The sequence below is a fragment of the Sabethes cyaneus genome, chromosome 2 (genome assembly GCF_943734655.1).
Source record: "Sabethes cyaneus chromosome 2, idSabCyanKW18_F2, whole genome shotgun sequence".
Lineage (NCBI taxonomy): Eukaryota > Metazoa > Arthropoda > Insecta > Diptera > Culicidae > Sabethes > Sabethes cyaneus.
The window spans coordinates 98,563,429-98,584,867 of NC_071354.1; the positions used below are offsets into that span (position 1 = coordinate 98,563,429).

Consider the following 21,439-nt stretch of genomic DNA (forward strand, 5'->3'; position numbering starts at 1 on the left):
TATCACGAAATTCATTCGATTTACCACCACGTATGCAGACACACAGTAAGCTTCAACGGGCATTGAGCGCTGCGCTGGAACGAACCATACCATGTCGAACAAGTGTTGTAGCTTTTTCACTCTTTTATCCTATACCTACCTACTGATTGTGTTAAACATTGGTTCGAATCTATTCATTAAGCATGCTGAAAGTCATTAACAACTTTTGGCTCGTTAGTTTTTCGCAAAAGCGGAGATTGGCTCTTGTATTTAAATTTCCATTTATCCCCAGGGAGCTTCCTTGCACACAGCATTATATACCGAATCCGAGATGTAGCAAACGGGCCAACTATTACCTCTTTCCTGTCTACTACTCAGGCGCAAAGTACCGGATCACAAATCAACGCGACGTAAGGAAGTTTCCGAATTTTATCAAATTAGCATTAAATTTAAATTTTCCTTCTACTCCGCACTCGAATGGCCAAGGCCGGTGAATGGATCCCAGCATCTAGGTATATGTCTGCCGTGCCGTTGCTTGGTCGGTCGGCACAGCGTGATGACAGGCGATTATATTCAACAGTTTCACTGTGGAAATGAATTTGCCCAGAAGGGGGGCTTGCATCGAAACCCCGAATTTTAACATAATTATTCTGATTTAGTTGATTAAAAGCTACTGTAATCTAATGTTTTGACAACTTTCTGAAATTGAATTTTCTAGACAAATAAGTTTCAAATCTTTGAAACCATAAAATAGGTACATGTAAAATACATACAGATAAATATTTTTGTAGAACTTGTGCACTTATATCCAATAGGGAAAATTAGGAAACGTAGCATGTAATAATCATTATCATTATTCTAATTACCTGCCTTAATTAGTATGCAATCATGGCATATAAAGTCCAAGCTACATACCATTCAGCACGTCATACAACGATGAGTCCTGGCCGCAACAATTTCGTTCCGCATCCGATCCGAGTGTCACAGCTAAACCATTACCGGATAGACAATCCTGTACCGACTGTGCCAAAACATAAGCCAAAGCGGGTGACCTTCAGGGAAGTGATCCGGGAAACGTTCTACGATTATGCTGAAATGACGAAAGTTAACGGAATGTACTACCTACAGCGGAACGTAACCTCCGGCATCCCGAGACTGTTGTGGATTGTTTTGCTGGCAACATCTCTGTGCCTCGGTGTAGTGCTAGTGTTTTTACTATGGAAAAAATACGTCGATTCACCGACTCGGATGACCGTTGCCCCGGAAATGGCTGTACTGCAGGTTCCGTTTCCTGCGGTTACAATTTGCCACCCGCAAAGTGTAATGGACTACAGGGCGGAAAAGCTTGTCGATAAACTGTGAGTGACGCAATCAATATGTGTGGATGGGAAAATGTTTTATGTACCTATTTTATGTGCTGCTTGTTTAAAGAAGATTAATGGATTTGAATTAACAATGTACAAAAATATTGCTTTCGATGCAGATAGAGGTGCCAACCAATTAATTGTTGATATGAAGTCTCCACATGAAAATTTATTAAATTGAAAGATGTGTCATAAACCCTCCAACGGTATTCGGTTGTGAGAAACCAAGGTCACGTTTGTGATAATTGTTTTGTGCTTGAAATAGTGAAATGGTACAGATCATTTTTATTACGTTGGTCGTTAAATCGAACGCAATTGAGTGATTGAATTACGAGAGTTTTTTTGCATAGTTGAATCCGTTTTACAAGTCAAGTTTTGATTTAAGGTGAAACGGTACTGAATTCCATTATGGCCGGATCGATGGCACCCATATCCTCACATGCGTGCCATCGATGCGGCCATATTGGGATTCAGTACCGTTTCACCTTAAGATTCGTGGATGTTTTTGAACAGAAGCACGAACTTAAATAGTTACTCCTCTGTGATTTATCAAAACCCTGTTCCAATTTAGTATGGACTAAATAAATTCGATCCCATGCTGCAAGCAGGATGTCGTAGTCTTCTATTATCCATCGTAATGAATCCTGAATATCAAATAGCTATGTGTCGGTTCACTGCAATGATTGTCTATGCGGAACCTGGCTCGATTCTCGAACGATTTTCTCTCAAGTTTTTGGACTCGTTTAGGAGGTATCCCGATCAGGAGGAGCTAACAAAATTATAACAAGTTATGTTACCAATGGACTACCCGATCAGGAGGACCTAACAAAATTATAGCAAATATTGTTATTTTGTTATCAAATTATCTAACAATAGTTGTTATTAATTTGATATATTTGATCATATTATAACAGCCGTTGGTATAAATTAGCCTCCGTAAGTGGTTAAAATATCAAAAATTATAACCAAACTGCCTCTAATTAATACCTGATTCATAACAAACCATGTAATAATTTTATATTAATTGTAACAGATTGTGTTAAAGCTTAATTGTCAACATTTCAAGATATTCCAAAAATAACACAGCTAATAAAGATATATTAGCAAGTATTAGTAATTGTGAAGTGACGTATTTTATAAACTTTTAAAATGATGATGGATTTGCAAGTAACATATTTTGTTATTAAAGCGAAATGTGTCATTCTTAGTGGTGGAATCTATATAGCTCATACATAACTCAATGTGCTACTTGTATCTGAATCTGTTACAAACTTGAATTTGCTTCCTAATTAGTTAGTTTCGTTTTGTAACATAATATGTTAAAAATATCAAAATGTGTTAAAAAACAGATATAATCTTGTTATGGCCTCCTGACCGGGTAGTTTGTTACCAACTTTTCTAACAACGGTTATTATAAATTAGATAAATAATAACAACCGTTGTTATAAATGAGCGACGGTTAGTGGTTAAAATAACAAAAATTCTAACTAAATTTATTCTAAGCAATATCTGATTCTGAACAGGGCTTGATATGGTTTTATCTAAATTGTAACACATTTGGTTAAGAAATATTTTTCGAAATTTACAGATATTTCCAAAATATGACAGTAAATAAAAATATTTTAACAAATACAATAAATGTTATGCTACGAAATTTATTTATTATTGAAATAATCATATTAATTAGACTATTTTTTTTGAAAATAAGGCCATTGCAAATCATTTTGAAAGTTTTTGTCAACCCCCTCCCCCCCTGGGAAATTGGTTTGAAAAATCGGGAAGCAAAAAAATAGTTTGTAGGATATGAGTTAAATTGTTTTATAAAATCAATTGTCTGTGGGCTCTACAGCCTGAAAAACTTGAAAAATTAGTGTACGAGTTAAGTTAACGCTTATTATCCACGATGTGTTGTTAATCGGGCCAAGATTAACGCTAGAAAGTTGACTGTTTCACTCTCCCTAGGCCCATCGCTTCAAACAAGTGCTCTGATGGTCCCTCCCTCTTGCCCATTCTAGTTTATTTATGAAATGTGGTATATATGGAATTTCAATTTCAGAACAATTTCACCAGCAGTCCTTCGAATGGAATAGAGTTGCGTCCTTTTAGTTTCCATAAGTGCTCCCAATAATTAGTTTATTTTTTTCTTCTGGTATCCAATATCCATGTGCAGTATTAACACTCGTATTCAGGTCAGGCAGCCGGGAACCATCCAGCATCGCACCTCCTATCTTGGCTACTTAAAAGAGCATTACCAGGTATGGCCACGTGGAGGCGCTAGGTAGGGGCTTGGGATGGCTAGAGCTATATTGGACACTCCTCATTTGCCTTCCCCATTTCGTACCCTGTACAGAAGGAGGTGCTTCATGAGCTAAAACGAAATAAATAAAATAACTTATATTAAACTTACCTACTAGCACGGTCGTGTGACTTTGCCGTCACCCAAACCTGCAGTTTTGAGATCAGGCAGCCGGGAACCACTCAGCATCGCACCTCCTAGTTTGGCTAGTCAATAGAGCATTACCGGGTAAGGCCACGTGGAGGCGCTAGGTAAGGGCTTGAGATGGTAGGAGCTTTGTTGGTAGCTTCCTCTCATTTGCCTTCCCCATTTCATACCCTTGTGATCGAAAGTTTTATAATAGCCGTAAACCTTCAGTGGTGGTATTCCACCAACTATATTTGTATATTTAAAGTGAAGGCAAACTACTAATGGAGGACATGTTCGACGGCTGTATATTCTAACTATACATTTTCTATGACACACCTAATCATAACCAGTATTCCCAGTATTGAATCACTCTGGAACGTACGTTCAGATCAATTGCCATCAGAAAAGTAGGAGTATCGGCAGCAAACAGAGTTCTTGTCATGTTGCTTCCCCTTGAAATATTTCCATATCGACTCTCATGACTCGGCAATCGGAACGTATTTTGCCATGATAGATAACAAAGCGCAAAGCGATGATCCGACGAATCCTTTCCATCTTGTTTCGATTATATGGATACCCGACAGTGGAACTGCATTCAAGAGAATGAACGTATGAAGGTGTAAACAGTAAATGCCTTGAGACAATACGCATTAGTAAAATCCTTAGTTGTGGAAGATGAAGCCAAACTTGTGTTGTGAATGTTTACAGCTTCTCTATTTTTCTCAGATTTTCGAAAAAACTCATTTTTCACTGCATGTCACTGCGAGGGTCGTACAAAACTTTGAAAAATTGAATTTGGTGTTGGAATGAGCAATTATACCAAATTTGGTTGAAATCGGAGGTGGTCGATTACAACAGGTATAAACTTAAAAATTGAATTTTTCAAAAAATCGAAGACATAATATTTCAAAGACCTTTTCTAAAATAATCGTTCTGACCAATACTAACATCCTGTGAAGAGAAATCTGATGTGCATGAAAATTAAATATAAGTGCCTTCGGACATAGCGTGAGGCAAAATACGATGAGAAAGTCACGGGCCCGGAAGCTTCCGGGAGCTTCCAGAGCTACTGTTCTTCACCGCCCAGCACAAGTTTGGTGTTCCGGACGAAGTAAGGGAACAGAAATTTTCAAATTATGCCAAGAAATACATGATTTGGCAAGCGATCTGCTCATGTGGCAAACGTTCGTGACTACCGAGACTGTAAACAGGCATGTCTACCTCAAGAAGTGTCTACAGAAGTGTCTGCTTACTGCTACTATTCGTTTGTTTCGTGCTACTATTCAAAGGATGTCCTGGAGTGGTACGAAGCCAACGGGGTCACTTTCGTACCCAAGGACTGAACCCGTTGGTCGACGGAGAGTAGGTTCTTTTACCTGGGTTCGTTGCTTTTCCTCCAAATTACAAAACCAAAAGTATCATTGAATTTCCACTACCCATCACCTAGATTATAGATTCATACCGCCAGTAACAATCCAATAGCAAATTGATCTTATTTCTTATAACAGTTTTATCAGAGCACTGCTAAGTCTATCTGGTTTAGAGCTGTTCTAGAGGTCCGTGTCTTTGTTTATGAAATGTTTAAGCGGGTTGAACCAGTTAAAGCATACTTTTTATAAGCGTACGTAACGATACAGTTATGTCAAAGTATAAAAACTCTGTAGACCAAACTAAACGCCTAGAACTGTCGTGCAGTCCTCCTTAAATTTTTAGAATCAATTTATACTGATAATCTACCTGATAATGCTATACTTTAACAATATTAGGTTCATTGGAAGTATTTTTAATCTCCAGCACATACAACACGTTATATCGACACTTCGTTGAGGTTTTCTTTGTTTATACCAGAATGGTTATCTCGCAAAAACTTGATGGCCTTGCGTAATTGAAACAATTCTTGCTCAACCGCAAATTGTCTTTTTCAAAAATACAATAAGTATAGACGAACTTATCGCCCTCTTGGAAAAATGTTCTTTGTTTTTCGTAAGAAATGTTAGTCTAATAGGCGCTTTCTGGTTTATTTAGATAAAACCATTGGCGAACAGGGCTGTGTTGATTGCTTTTGAAGCTGTAGACACTTGCATATGGGCGTTTATAAATATGGCGTTATGGAGTACCATAAGTAATTTTGTCTTGTTGAATAAATATTTGGACGTATAGAGAGCTTTTTGTCGCAATTTGTTAAAAATTTGGTAACTATCAACTTCTTCATGGAATTATTCAATTTTTATTATTAATTAAATTTTTCAATAATCTAGCAAAAATCACCTTAATATTTTTTAACTTTCATGTCAGAAAACTTCGATAAACTGAGCATGGCATGAAAAATTTCTCATTTATGCGCAACAAACCAGCTACTTTTATTACCGTAGAGTATGTTGCTACTTCGTCGTAATTGCCTATTCCCGTCCTATCCAACACAAATTATTAAAAATAGCAGCATTTTAATGACACACAATGCAAAACTAGTTATTCACTAATATTTTAGTTTGTTGTCTATCAAACGCGATCAATCAAAGTGAGCTGAGATCTATTTAAATGCTTTTTGTCATTAAAGAAGTCTTACCAGTCAAATTTCCTACGTTTTTTCGTGTGACGAAGAAGAAAATGTCGACTAATCGTTTTAATTTCTGTCATTCATAAATGAAAATAACTCACGCAAGGCATTGTCGTTATTCTACAGCCAGGAAAACTTGCCTAACCAGCAGAAATTTTGCAGAATAACATTTGTCATGCCATCCTACACAAATACATGCGCGTTAGCTTCGTAAACATTGTTGTGATTTTTAGTTCGGACGATGAAAAATTTTGATGGACGGATTTTAAAACAGTACGACGAATTTAAGAAATAAAGTCAGTTACCTAATTTCAATAATATGCTTCAATAATCGCCTTTCAGTGATTTCAAAGTTCACGGATCGGAAAGTAATTTTTTTTAGTCAAATCAGCACAAGAACTTTTGGAGTTAAATCCATCCAACAAATGATGAAAATTAGAATGGCTTTACTTACTAAGACGGGAATTAGAAATAATCTATTTATTTTTGGTCAATTAGAAAAATTTAAGGCTGTGAAAAGTGTATAATGTCTTGCAAGTGTTATTTGAAAATAAAACCATAAAATCATCAACACTTATGGTGGGGGTCTTTTAGTTCTAAGCGACTCTTGGAAGTCATTATAAATAGATAGCGACAAAAATTACAAGTTTTGAAAGGACCGTCGGAAATATTCTTGAAAACCTTCTTTAATGTGGGTCTCGCTAGTTTTATAAGGGTTTTATGGTTTTTTTTATCGAAGTTTTGTAGAATTACAATTTTTATGGTCGATTTTAAGCAACAAATGCTGGAAAACTCTTCAAGCGCACCTCAAAATTGAATTTGTTGCTTGAGACAGTAATTCTACGAAAAAGAGACATATGCGTTTAACTAGTCAATTACAAAACAAGTTGTGATAGATGATCCCTAACTAATTTGAATAGTTCCAGTACAGTACGTTAGAAATCTTTGCAGCAAACTTCCACTGGGGGCCACGCGGGAAACGGTCCTTGAGTCGCTACCTGCCTTGGGATACTTTAACGAGCACCAATGGAGCTTTCCTCGGATGCAGAATTTGCAGCTGATCGACAATCTTCTGATAATGAACAATCTTACCGTTGAGGAGGCAATCCAGGAACTAGGAATGACATGTAAAGACCTCATTGTTGTTTGCTACTGGGCAAGGAAACGATTTCCCTGCTTTGGTAATGATACGTTTCTGAACTGGACGGATTCTACCAGCCACTATGGTGCTTGCTGTTCTTTCAACTATCATCCAATCGTTCAAAAATCGATGATTCCGTTTGCGGTCAACACCTATGGCATTCACGGTGGTTTGAGCGTTATTGGAACCGGGTTTCCGGAAGCCTCTGACGGAAAATCCGGTGCTCTCTATTCGGAAGGACTTATGGTATAAACTCTGTCAATATTCTGCATTCCAGCATCAAAATTAGTTTAAGTATTTCAGTTAATGATCCATCATCCACACGACTTCGCAGTGGAAGGAGCACCGCTAACACTTCTTGGGCTAGGTTCGGAAACATTCATCAGTGTATCTCCAACGGACTCACGGTGTTCTGAGCAGGTTATGCTACTGCCTCAGACTCAACGTTCCTGCATCATAGGAAAGGACTTTCCTACACCTATTGAAAACTATCGCCAGCCTACCTGCATGTTGGAATGCTTGCGGGACGAAATTCATAGAAAGTGTGGATGTCATCCATACCATCTCCCTAGCCAATCGCAAATCCCTGGTAGAACTAAACAAATTCGGAAGTGTGCCGTGGAAGATTCGATGTGCCTTATTGACAATTACTGTACGAGTTTCAATTTGCCTGAATTGTTTATGGTACTATTTTTTCTCATTTTTAGATATGTTTCAAAGAATCCAGTGCGACTGTCTTCCAGCTTGCGGTGACGTAACATACAAAACATCTTCAGTGGTATCGGATTTCGCCGCTCATAAATTTTCAATGAACAAATTCTAGTAAGTTAGTTTATAACAGAAGAAAAATGTTGCACATTATCTTTATTACAGAGCACTACATCTGCACAAAAACTGCACTTTTGGAATACTAGCCAATTACTTTGGTCATCAGCAGGGCTGTTCTGCACTCAGTGCGCCTATTTTGCTTTTATAGCTGTAACACCTCAGCCAAACAAAATTCGAAAATTTTCGTTGTTCATTATTGATGTTACCAAACTACTACCATCAGGCACACGATTATTGTACGCAGAAGATACTAAGATCTCCCAGCTTATTGAAACTTACAATGACTGCTATAGACTTCAAGCGCTGATTGATTTATGAAGTGAAAAAGAAGAGCATGAAGGAAAAAGAAGTCAAACTCATAAGTTGATTAAACTAAGTGCCCTCTAGTGTCAGATTAACAAAGCAAAATGCGGTATGTTGCATTAAATAATTATCACAGTATTCTAAATAGTCATAAAAGGGGCAATATTGAGGATGATCGATGAGCGCAGACATGCGAAAGTCAGCATTGAGAGGGCACCAGTCAGAGTGGCTCAGATAGCAGCCCGTCAGCGATGTGAAACTGAAGAAAAATTCGCGTAAACTCTAAGGCAGCGTCGTTAGCTAAAATTGAAGCAGCAATAATAAGTATGAAGTTCAGCAAAGCACGATTGTAATATCGGTACAAATGTGCATCAGCTAATCAAAGTGTATGCAGGGCATCTTACTGATACAGCAGCATGTTGCTTTGTACCACTTTCAACATACTCTGCAAGATCTTAACCCAGAAGAAAATTGACGATACTCTCTGGTGGCAGCTAGTTAGATTCCGTGCTGGCCAATCATGCGTGGATCATATCACGACGGTCCGTATTATGTTGGAGAAATTCAAAGGATTCCAGGACTTCTGCGGCTTGTTTATTGATTTCAAAAAGTAAATTTTGAAAGTACCTGAGGCCATTCTTAATTGTAACTAATAATAGTAAGTCGAATTGTGGATTACCCTGAAACCCTTTGACAATGCAGCAATGATAAGACTTGGCCGACGACATACTGTCCCAACTGTCAACGTTGCTAAATCGACACTAATAAGTCCTCAAATTTCGCAGTAGATTTACAACCAGTTGAGCAGGGGGAAGTTTACCAAAACTATAAACACATGGATCGGTGGTGCCTTTGTGGGCCACAACGATCGAGTGCTGGACTGGAGGACGTCAACATGTATGTTTAGGATAAAACGCCTTTCAAGGTTCTTCAACTATACCATCATAAAAGTGTACTGTCCGTACAAAGGTATACTCGGTGGCAAAAAGGAAACGTTATAAGTACAGCTGGAGGCAACTAGCGACGGCTGCTCGCCACGGGACATCAAGATTTCCGTGGGAGATATGAATGCACAGGTCGGTAGAAAAGCGTTGTATAGACCGGTAACCGGACTACTTGGCGTCGGGCCTCCCTGCACACTGACACGATAATGGCCAGTATTGCATCAACTTTGCAGCTTCCTGAGGCATGGTAGTGGTAATCAAAAGCACTTTCGTTCAGCCATCTGCAGATCACTTGACCAACGAACATCGAACTAAATCGATCATATTCTCATCGATTTCTCGAACATCACTAACATATGATTTCTCGAACATCTCTAACATATGATCCCTACGCTGACACGCGTTTCGTGGATGAAACTTTACTTTCTCCTGAGGAGCTAGGTCCTTCGACTCTTGAAGACGGATGGGGACGAAGGAATAGCGTAACAACCGCGAAGCTAGGTGAAGACACTCCGAGCGGGAAGCGGGGTGAAGGAGAATGCCCGCAAAGGATGAAGAGAAAAAAAGGAGCTCGGAAGAACTATCTAAGCATTACCACGAGGGATGATTTGGCTAAGTACCGACGAGCGCGAAATGAGCTGACCACGAAGGTGAGGAAGAAAAAGCGATCTAAAAAGATCGAAAAGATCCGCTAGGAAATCGAACAGCTGAAGGCTAATAGAGCCGCCAGAAAGAATCGTCTCCCGGCAGAACTCTACAAAAGCTTTTAATTTCCAAGATTTGGGTGAACTAAAAACTGCCGGAGGGGTAGATGAAAGCTGTGGCTTGTCCCATCTAGAATAGGAGCGATCGGCTAAATTGCTGTAATGACGGCGGCATTACGCTAGTCAATGCTCTGCCAGGTCGTGATACGTATTTTATTTCCAATAGCAAGATTTCGTAGGGCAGTATCAGGTGGGTTTCATGGAGATCCAAGCTAGTACGAATCAAATGAAAAAACTTATCCTCCAGAAATGCATATATTCGTGGATTTCAAGGCAGCATACGATATAGTCGAGCACAAACTGCTATAACAGGTAATGCTCGAAAACGGATTTGCGGACCTTCTGAAGTGGCTGATCAAAGCCACCATCGAATGAGTAATGTGCTACATGCGTGTTTCGCGTGCACTCTCGAATCCTTTCAAGACAAGCATAGGGTTGCGGCTATTGGATAGACTGTTTTTCATGTTATTTAACATCGCTATTGAAGGTGAGATCCGGCAAGCGAGCATCGGACCCAGTAAAACGAGCCTCAGCAAAGGTCACCAACTCCAAGTCTTCACAAACGACCTTCACTTGATCATTCCTAGAAACCTTAAAACGGCAGAGGCAATCTACGCCAGACTTAAAACGGAAGCTTGGAGAGTGGAGCTATAAATCAATATTTGATTGGAAAAGGCTCCAGATAAAACAACGTTCGCCTCCCGCAGACAATGACTATTTACAGCGATGAACGGAAAGTAGTTGATGATTTCATATATTTGTGATCTCTGGTCACTGCCAACAATAATACGAGTAAGAAGATTTAACGACGCATTCAAACTGGAAGTCGGGCCTACTTTTTTCTCCGCACTTGCGGAAAGCGGAGGCACAGGCACAAGAACCGCGGGCTGCGGAGATTACACCTGGCGTAATCGGTGGGCCGGCCATGTTGCGAGGATATCAGACAGCAATGCAGTGAAATCGGTCCTCTTTCGGAACTCGACCGGCACCGCAAATAGAGAGGCCCAACATGCCAAATAGCTCAACCACATCGATGATGACTTGTCAGTGTCGAGACACTCGAGGCATTCGCGACAGGTAGCCCAAGACTGAGTAAAATGGACACGAGTTCTCAATGTAGCACGAGCCACTCCGGCTCAAAATAGCTAAAGAAGAAAAAAAAAGTAGAAGAAAATCTTTAAACCACATAACAGTTTTATGTTCATTGCTAGATTGTGCAAAGAAATAATCCAATGATCGGTTGTGCTATGCGTGATTTCTAATGTAAGCAATATAGGAAACTTGGTTCGTCTCAGCTAGGTAAGATGTAAGATGTAAGAGGTAGTCGATGAATTTGTCTACCTTGGGTCACTGGTAACGGCGGACAATGATACCAGCCGTGAGATTCAGAGGCGTATTATCAGCGGAAGTCGTGCTTACTATGGGCTCCACAAGCAATTGCGATCGAGCAGACTAAGTCCCCGTACAAAGTGCACCCTGTACAAGACGCTTTTTAAACCGGTTGTTCTCTACGGGCATGGAACATGGACAATGCTCGAGGAGGACCTTGGAATGCTCGGAGTTTTCGAACGAAGAGTGCTAAGAACGATTTTCGGCGGCGTACAGGAGAACGGAGTATGGAGGCGGAGGATGAACCATGAACTCGCACATTTCTATGGCGAACCCAGTATCCAGAAGGTGGCTAAAGCTGGACGGATGCGATGGGCAGGGCAAGTTGCAAGAATGCCGGACAACTACCCTGCAAAGGTGGTGTTCGCCTCAAATCCGGTAGGAACAAGACGACCAGGAGCGCAGCGAGCAAGATGGTTAGACCAGGTGGAGCGAGATCTGGCGGAGAGTACTCGGTGTCCGAGGAATTGGAGAGCGGTAGCCCTCAACCGAGTTAGATGGAGAAACTTTGTTCAACAGGCTTTGTCTTAGGACGGCAAGCCACCTAAGTAAGTAAGTAAGGTAAGATGTAACACTGTCATTGAATGTTGAGATTTGTTAAGAAAACGACTCATGAGTCATGAACTGTACATGGGGCGACAACTCACAGTTTTCCATCCATGTGAGCCTGGACGCTAAGGCACTGCCGGTATTCTATTCATCCACCTAAATCCTTTGCAGACGACGCAACTATCACCCAATTTCCCCAATCCAAACTAACTCGCCTAAATCATTTCGACAATACAAAGTTAGTGCACGTAATGTTTACCGTCTAAGTTGCAATGTTTAACTTTAAGCGTTATATAACTTTGGTTCTATTATTGATAGCAATATATGAACCTAACATTCGCCTCCATTCTACATACCGATCGGACCCGGATCCGATCAGAAATTTTGTTTCGATCAGAATACAACGTACATGCTATAACAAGCGACGATCGGGATGTTTCTGGTCGGAATGGACCCGATCAGAATGTAGAATCGAGGCGATTATCTCATAAGTATTTGTCTACTTTTAAGCTCGGAAACAAACCTGACGAAATCTGAATTCATTTTTCACGTGTATCTGAATAATCAACTGGTTCCGGCTAACAGACGTGTTGTGGTAGTTTCCTGGATATCACTTTTAGGTAAAGAATGCCTTTTCAGTGCCTTCTTACTTATTCTAGTCTTACTTATTTGCAGCCAATCTCGGAGGCGTGTTTAGCTTATGCTTGGGAATGAGCGTACTTTCGTTGTTTGAGATATTTTTCTATGTTTTCTTTCGGTTCTACAGAATCTTTCAGAAACTTAAATCCGAAAAGGAAGGAGTCATCTTTGTAACTTCCATCACAGAGCAGCAGTTTCATGAGAAAAGGATGAAGCAATTCGGATAAAGTTCGTTGTATTTAAATGAAAAGTTTGGTTTATAAAAATAAACAGTGATTTTATTAGTACAAACCATCGTCATCTGCAAAGATATTTCCACATAATATATGTAAAAAAATCTTAAATCTTTGTTTTTCTACTGTTCCGAGTTAAAGATTATGGTATTCAGTACTAGAAAATAAACATTACGAAATGTTTTGGCGCCGTTTACCCAGAAGACAATAGAAAGAATACCGACATTAAAAATCTTTGGGTAATTTACGGCTATGGGTTTTTAAAACCGTTTTTTTTTCTAGAAGGCCAGTCTAATTTGTAACAGAAAAATCATAAACTCGATAGAGGAACGTTGACTAACTGAAGCTACACCAACAGTTTTTGGTTTCTGGACTTTTAGAATCCTACTTTTTTCAGTACGTAATTGAAGCGTCGCTTAATAGTGAGACCTTTACACCTCCGTATCCAGTTGAGTAGCAGTAATAGCAGTAACAGACAAATCATCCAAAGGAACCACTTCACGGTAAATTCGAAGCTCGATCCGCTCGACCTCTCCCTACTAAGCGGAAAATCAGAATCGTCATAAGGGTTATCTATATCACTGTTCACTTTCGGATGCTGCAACTGTGGTGGTTGCAAATGTTGCTGGTGCTGCTGGTGAAACTTTTGAAACTGCTGTTGACCAACAGTTGCTGCTCCAGCGATTCGTTGATCAACAACTGGCACTTTTACGGGTATCATGCCCGCCGACGGACGGACAGCGGATGGGTTGATAAAGTTATTGGGAGCATTTGGCGGAATTTTATCGGTTTTCTTGTTGCGCCAGCCCGGGACATCCGGCTCATCGTTGGCGCTGATTACGGTTGCTGCAAACAGGAATACACGGTGGGATCGAATGTTAGTGAATTATTATTGATATTGTTTTTAGTAGAGAACATAAAAGGCACACAAATGTGATCATGCAAAAGTTGTAGTATTTGGAAGTTATTTTAAGGGAATAGATTTTAAGGAAATGTATCATAAATCATAATCATCATAAATCATAATCGTATCATCATAAATGATGATACGAGAGCATAGATAACAGATAATAAATAAAGAAAAAAAACTATTATGCATAACTAAATATTATACATATTGTAATTTTGTAAGCGATAGTTTAACTAGATTGGTTTTACCAACAAAGCGTACGCATGACAAACCGAAACCAAACAGAAACTACATACCTCACCTTTTTGACTCTCTAGTTTACGAAACAGATTTACACTGTTATCGATTTCATTCCCGAACAGGCCTGCCTGTTGGGCGGCTGCTTGCTGCTGTCGCAGTAGCAATTCCTGCTGCTGCTCGAGCAATAATCGCTCGTTTGGTCCATAACCATTGAGTGAGGACATGTTCAGCGAAATTGGCTGGTCCCATTTCAACTGTAGGCAGCGGGGTAGCTGACGCTTCTCGTTGCCCGGTCCTAGGACTTTTGAGTAATGGTGCAAATTGTTGTTGGCCAATCGAGCTGGCGTTTTCGCATCTGTAACAGCAATGTATAATTAATTTGAGGCTGAAATTAAAAAGTTCTCCCTTTAATTCAACTCACCGCTGAGAATTTCACTTGTCCGACTGCTATTTAAATCCCTCAGAAGATTGGTGACGTGAGAAGTCATCGTGTATTCCAGAAGCGAGTCGAGCAACCAAAAGCATGGTTTATCGAGATGTGTCGAATCAAGACAGTTAGAATCACCATAAACCGCTATTCGACCGCCAGTTTTTCGCCTTTCACTGCCACCTGTACTGTCGTTAAATTTACCATTAACTTTTGACTGCTGATCTGCAGGAGACAACTTAAGTAACGTTTGAGGAATTTCCACCATCAGAAGTTTTTCTCCGGTAAAATTTTGTTTCTTTTCTAACAACAATTGGCTTATTTCTTCCGGATGCTGAATTTGCTTGATGTCGTCCGGCGGATCATCATCCTCGCCATTTTTCAGTGCATCAAAATCTGGATTTCCAATAGCGTTGCTTTCGAAATCCTGCCTCTGCTCGCCTCCCTCGTTCGGAATGTCATCGTCGTCGTCTTCATTCGGGAAAGACTTCGCTCCAAGCAGTATCCGTTTATTGATTATTGAATCACGACCGATTTGTAATTCTTCGCCACTACGATCAGTATCCAGTGGATCTGGATTAATGGGGTCCGGGTTTGGGGTTGCCGGTTGTACTTTCGAATAGCTATGATCCGTTTGTAGTAAGCCTAAGATGGCAGTTTTGGCCCTAATTTTCTGTCTTTTTTCATCGGGGGAAAGAATATCGAGACCTTGATCGAACAAATCTCGCTCGATTAGGATGGTTTTATTTCCAGTGGGAAATTTGAGTATGTTGCAGCCAGAAGCATAGTACATCCGATGATCTCGCATATCAAAATAACCTTCAGCAACTTTGTCCCCTAGAGTAATATCAAAATCCCGAAGCAACTCATTGAGAGCCGGAATGTTAGCACCTCCGGTATCTGGCATCCACCACTGGCGAGTGTTTTCGTCGTAGAATTTTATCTTACGCATGACTGTTGTATTATACCAATCGGCAAACACAATCACGCTCAGCTCCCGTTCCAGGATATCGTTCTTCAATTTTATAATCTCTTCGTGAAAGTATTCTTCTTCTGGATCAACTATGAGTAGCGTACCATAGTTACTGGAATTGAAGCACGTGTAAGGTCCACCCAATACTTCAACATAATAACCAGCATTTCTCAAATGAGTGTACATATCCTTAAAGTTGGTATGAATATGATCTGCCCGCCAGTCAAGCGGATCAGATTTAATTTTCAAATTGTCTCTTGGAAGATAACCTGGAGGATAGCGCAAACTATGATACTGATCCCAGAGAATGCGCTTATGCCTTGGTGGTTGTGGGATTATTTTCACTTTTATTGGAAAGCTCACTGTTCCATTGCGTGGTTCATTTTCTCCTAAGCCGGCGGGACTTTGAACCGTCAGAGTAATGTGGCCCTGGGCCAATCCTTCGAAGCTACGCCCAAGTTCGTTAACCCCAATATGTACCGCCATCCAGCCAGACCACGGCCATAATTGCTCCGAGAAAGATATTGATATGTTTAGCATTTGACCATTTTCGTTCGTGTATGGATGCCAAGTGGGTTTGTTTATGATCCTTCCAATCACTCCCATCCCGTTAAGGATGGTCACATTTGCTATCACCGGAGCACTTGTATGGAACAAACTCTGAGTTGTGTAGGGCCACATGTAATCCTCGGTAAAATCCAAATACGCAGGAGACAGTGACACCTTCGGCTTGTACGTAGATAAGATCTTCATGCTTTTTAAAATATTCAGCTTTCCGTGGCCTTGTTCAAACATATTATTTTCCTGCAATCGCTGAGCTCCCTCTATCAATGCTTGCTTCATTGAAGCGGGATTTATTTGATCCAGTTGATTGATAACACCACTAGCCAATAGAGTGACTGCTCCAGCAACAACTGGCGAAGCTACTGAAGTCCCAGACAATGATTTACAACCCCCATTCAAGTTGCTTCCTTTCACCTGACTTCCATATGTAACTATGTCAGGTTTTAAGCGTCCATAACCGTTGGGGAGTTCCCACGTGGTCATGCCTCTTGAGCTAAATTTCGCTATATTATCATTATAGTCCATACCACCGACCCCAATGACATCCATCTGATCACCCGGATTGTTCAGTGTTCCATAAAGTGGCCCATCGTTACCGATTGCGGAAACCATAATCACTTTATTCGCCGACAACTCTAAAACTTTATCAACAAACGGCTGATCCAAGAAATCTGGACCACCGATACTTAAATTCAACACGTTGATCTTCTTAAGTATGGCATAGTTAAAAGCATCCAGAAACCAAGACGTATATGACACCTGATTGTTTGTGAAAACTCGGTAAACGTGCAACTCAGAATCCGGAGCAAAGCCTAAGCATTCCTTCGAAGAAGCTATAATGCCAGCGACGAACGTCCCATGACTAACACCGTCATCAAGCGTTTTTTCGTTTGTCCAGTTAGTTCGTTCTTTAACCGATTTAAAATGCGGATGGTTTTTCGAAAGACCCGTATCAAAAACAGCCACCTTCACTCCCTTACCGGTAACACCCATTCCCCAAAGTACATCGGCTTTAAGCAACGAAGTAATCTGTCTGGGAATAGCTCTCAGCAGTCGCCGATTTGTGTGCCGGGTAATCGAATTTATTGGAACTGAACTATCAGATCGACTTTCATTCAGTTCACCCACATCCGTCGAAAGCCTTCTTTTAAAATTTTTGAATTTTTCGATAAACTCAGCAATCTCCTCGTTATCTTCTTCACCCTCCTGTGGAACTTCGTCTTCCTGATTCCACGTCTCCTCGGATTCGTCGTCCATCGTTTCGCTCATTTCCATAGGAACGTACTTCAACGTTCTGTGAACCATGCGCTGGGGAGAGATTGATTTGATCGAAGGATGCGACTTCAGCAAATCAATTCCATCCACTGCCACCTGCGGATCTTCTTCCAACGTCAGCACATCAAAATCACTCGGGTAATCACTCACTGGATTTAGCCGAGGCAAAATGCGCCATTTTTTAACCTGCAACAATACAAATTGGTAAGTTTTTTGATATCATATCCCATGTTATTGATTTGACTCTTGAAATCAGTCCATGATACATGTCATACTTTTTGCACGAATATTCAAAAACTAAAACAGAAAATATAAAAATATAATTTGTATGAACAACTACTCTTTGTTTCAATGGTACCTCGCCATGGGACCTTCACTATACCTTAACTATAGTTAATTATCTACAAAATTGCTAAACTAAGTATTATTCTATCTTACGAATTAACGGTGAACCAAATATGGGGGTGAACTCCCGAATGCTCTTTGTGAGCACCCAGTGCATACCGGAAGTGCGGCTTACAAAATTAAAATAGAGTATAGAGCAATACTTAGTACAATGATTTTATAGATAACAGTAAGTGCCCGATACGTATTTTTTCCAAATTTAGGTTGGCAGAAGTGGTACCGACAAATAGGTACAAATAACTGAAATCGGAACACAAAAAGCAGGACGGCCTTGCTTAGCGCATAAGTTAGGATTTAGTCTGCATATTGAGATGTTTTAGTGTGACCTGTTTTTGAAATAAATGAGCACTTCATCTTTCTACGCCCTTCCAAACTACTTACAAACCTAACTGTACAAGTCCACCTACCTTTGATCCGTTCAGGGCGGTTCGAATGTACTTTTCGCGGACCAGCGGCTTATAGTAGCCATCGAAATGTACGATATACTCGTTGTGAACAACATTGGTCGAGAACTCCACGACCAGCCGCTGCTGGGATTTTTTCCTCGGAAAATGTTCTGCGCTGTTGTTTTTCTCACTACTCCCGTTGATGCTCGTCGGTTGGATACTATCACTATCACAGCAACTGCTCCCCGTCCGGCGCTGGCCACTTGCATTGCTATGACCAGTAACCGCAAACGTTACATTAACTAAATTGCTTATGTTATCATTATTTTGATTTCTGCCGCCACCCTGAACGTCAGCACCACTAAAGCTATCGATTAAATTTGTACAATCACTGAAGAGCAATACTAGCAAGATAAGGATACATTTGGTGAACAACTTTCCTAGTGATGGAAATTTCATTTTCTCTAGCCGTAGTATCAAAAATAAATACGACTACAGCCGATTACACAAGAGCACTCTCGGAACTCTTTCCCTCCGTTTCTTCCACCAATACCTCCTGACCAATGATGTGTTTTTATGATTCCGCTGCAAGACTGGCTTCTAAGTAGTATCAACGGCAACGAAAAGTCTCATTTCACGAAGAACATTCATTGTGAGGAGCACTGATGACAAAGATCAATTGTTTCGTAGTAAAAAAGTAAATCGCAATTTCTTTTTTGCCATTTCGGGGAGTCGTTTCTGAACTATCATGCGTCAACTTTCTCTCCAAGAACCTAAAGGCTCAATCTTATTGCTTCGCGGAATTACTGCATGCCAATTTCACTATTCTTCGACACTGTTATTTCTCGTTTTTGTCAGCACAATCATTATTTGTGAATATAGTTAATTATAACATACAAAACAAAAACTTTCCGACAATCATCAATGCAATTAAATTAATATTTTTTCTTGCAAATTGCGTATACTACAGAGCTGCCAGAGATTTTTGATTCAAAATATAGATTTTTGAAAGCGACGACGACGAACAAGAAAACGGTTTCTGTTAAAAATGCACTAGTTTGAAACTTCAGTATCCGGAAATTATGTATTTCTTTTACAACCAGTTTTACGGGCAAATATGCGGTTTTTAAAAAAATTCTGAATTTTAAAACATATAATTTTTCCAAGAGCTGTACTGTATCTCCTTGTCCTTGCCAGAGCTGCCATAAATACAGATATTTGTGCAAATTTGAGACCCTACCGTTTTCTCCGGAGTATTTAATTTTTTCGATCTAATCTTTTAAATAACATAAATAGTTTATGGACTACTTTAAAATTCAGGAACATTAGTAGAGCCAGAAATCACAGCAACTGAACTAATTGATGGGTCCCAAATTTATGCATGCACAAATATCTGTATTTGTGGCAGCTCTGGTCCTTGCGAAAACGCGAATCAGAACTGACGTTCGAAATGCCAAAGGGGGTCCACAATCACAAATAATTTTTGAGATTTAATCTCAAAAATGCTGCTTCAGAAGATGCAATCGCATACTACGTAACAAAATAATTAAATAGCAAAGAAAAATATATTTACAATAGACCATTTGCAACGGGGTAACAAACACCACCCATATATAAAAAACGTACCTCGAAATGCTGGTTCCTGGTTCCGCTACTAACCTTTGAGTGTGGTGAATAACTCGAAATGATAACATTGCATGAATTTTCATGCAATACGCGTGCAAATTTTGTTTTTCAGTATAAATACCACAGAAAACAGACAATTATGTTCATATAAAATATTTCGCAAATGGTGTGTAATACCCTAGACAGACATACAATTGTACCAGCGTTGTACCTGTACAATTGTATGTCTGTCACCGTGTACAACGATAGAATCACGCAAGCAAAGTGGTACAACGGTGGTTTCTGTACCTACCTCTTTCACCGTTGTACAAGCCCATGGCAGACAACCATGTTCTCGCCGCCAACATCTCGTGTGTGCGAAAATGAGATAGCAATTCAGCACTGCGTTTCACTCAACTGCCAGCAGTCTGATTTGGGCCCGCTGTCAAATTTTGAGCCCCGGACATGCTGTCGCTGACGTTTACTGCAGCTCGATATAGAGATGTCGATGGGGTGCCGTTGTACGAAGCTACAACTGCTCGATTTTTACTGCGCGCAGCGCCAATGGCTGGTAGTTGTGATAACAAAAACTAAGCAGAATTTTAAATTAATTATTATTTTGCAAGATTTTGGCAATGATTTAACGCTAAACGCTCGGCATCTTGAAATTTGTGTTTACATTTCGTGAATAGGAAGAAAAAACAACGCTTAGACCATGCAATTAGAGATTATCGGTGATGAGCACAACCTCGTACAACGTACAGTAGTATGTCTGTCACCCTTCCGTTGTACAACGCTGGTACAATTGTATGTCTGTCTAGGGTATAAGTTGACTGGTCGGTATATTACGATCCACGAGTCAAACTTCGTGTTACCTTCGGGTGTGTTCGAAGAACCATGATTCTTTTTCAAGAGTCGTTCATTTGATCGCTCTTTCTTGTGCACTGATGCATTTGAACGGCTCGTGAGCGTTCGCCCATACTGGGGAGATTGTGCACCGCCTGACGAGCGGTGTCAGCAGTTGGTTTTTTCCTGTAATGTAACATAATTTCACATGTTTCATCCTTAGAAACTATTTCGATTAAACAATAATCAATGCGGGACATTTTGCGGGACGCTTAGTAACCCGGGACAAGCCATCCAAATGCGGAACAGTCCCGCATAATCCGGGACGTCTGGTCAGCCTATCTTACGACAAGGTTTGGAATATGGTGTCATTCCAAAAAATCAAAAAATGCAAGCGTCACGAAAATATGAAAGATTTTGAATAATAGCTCTGCCAATTATGAACGGATTTGTAGTGTTTAAATACCGATCGACCAATAATATATGTAGCAATTATTCGCTATGTAAGCACAAATCGATCTCTTGTACTCTCATGGAACTGCCATATGGAAAGTTTGTGAAGATTTGGTGCAAAGTTTTGTCTATCCTTTTCACTCTTTAACAAACCTGTGCACAGACTTCACAAATAGAACAAACTTGGGAAGGTGGCAGCACCGTTTCGCGCACATAGCGAATTGTGCGCGCATTCCATTA

The 21,439-nt window shown here is 40.1% G+C and overlaps 2 protein-coding genes across 3 annotated transcripts; one reads left to right on the plus strand and one right to left on the minus strand.

The window, feature by feature from the left end:
* Window positions 1–915: 915 nt before the first annotated feature.
* Window positions 916–13,109, plus strand: LOC128735747 (sodium channel protein Nach-like). Its single transcript, XM_053830236.1, has 6 exons — window positions 916–1,337; window positions 7,277–7,712; window positions 7,770–8,118; window positions 8,174–8,288; window positions 12,754–12,863; window positions 12,919–13,109. The coding sequence occupies exons 1-6, from the start codon at window positions 916–918 to the stop codon at window positions 13,107–13,109; spliced, it is 1,623 nt and encodes a 540-aa protein (XP_053686211.1).
* A 63-nt stretch (window positions 13,110–13,172) lies between these two features.
* LOC128738881 (membrane-bound transcription factor site-1 protease) lies at window positions 13,173–19,210 on the minus strand. 2 transcript variants are annotated; one of them, XM_053834338.1, is made up of 4 exons: window positions 18,317–19,210; window positions 14,687–17,690; window positions 14,327–14,620; window positions 13,173–13,961 (listed from the first exon to the last, which is right to left on the minus strand). In XM_053834338.1, the coding sequence occupies exons 1-4, from the start codon at window positions 18,752–18,754 to the stop codon at window positions 13,492–13,494; spliced, it is 4,206 nt and encodes a 1,401-aa protein (XP_053690313.1). In that variant the 5' UTR covers window positions 18,755–19,210; the 3' UTR covers window positions 13,173–13,491. The 2 variants fall into 2 exon arrangements, with proteins under 2 accessions (XP_053690313.1, XP_053690314.1); XM_053834339.1 differs by having other exon boundaries at window positions 13,855–13,961; window positions 14,322–14,620.
* Window positions 19,211–21,439: the final 2,229 nt, after the last annotated feature.

Excerpts from the sequence above, each read along its gene's own strand:
- LOC128735747 (XM_053830236.1), top strand. The coding sequence starts at position 916 with ATGAGTCCTGGCCGCAACAATTTCGTTCCGCATCCGATCCGAGTGTCA. Across the intron at positions 1,338-7,276 it reads GAAAAGCTTGTCGATAAACT|CAAACTTCCACTGGGGGCCA; the intron begins GTGAGTGACGCA and ends AAATCTTTGCAG. Across the intron at positions 8,289-12,753 it reads TTTTCAATGAACAAATTCTA|CTCGGAAACAAACCTGACGA; the intron begins GTAAGTTAGTTT and ends TCTACTTTTAAG.
- LOC128738881 (XM_053834338.1), bottom strand. The coding sequence starts at position 18,754 with ATGAAATTTCCATCACTAGGAAAGTTGTTCACCAAATGTATCCTTATC. Across the intron at positions 14,621-14,686 it reads GACAAGTGAAATTCTCAGCG|ATGCGAAAACGCCAGCTCGA; the intron begins GTGAGTTGAATT and ends TTGCTGTTACAG. Across the intron at positions 13,962-14,326 it reads TAAACTAGAGAGTCAAAAAG|CAACCGTAATCAGCGCCAAC; the intron begins GTGAGGTATGTA and ends TCCTGTTTGCAG.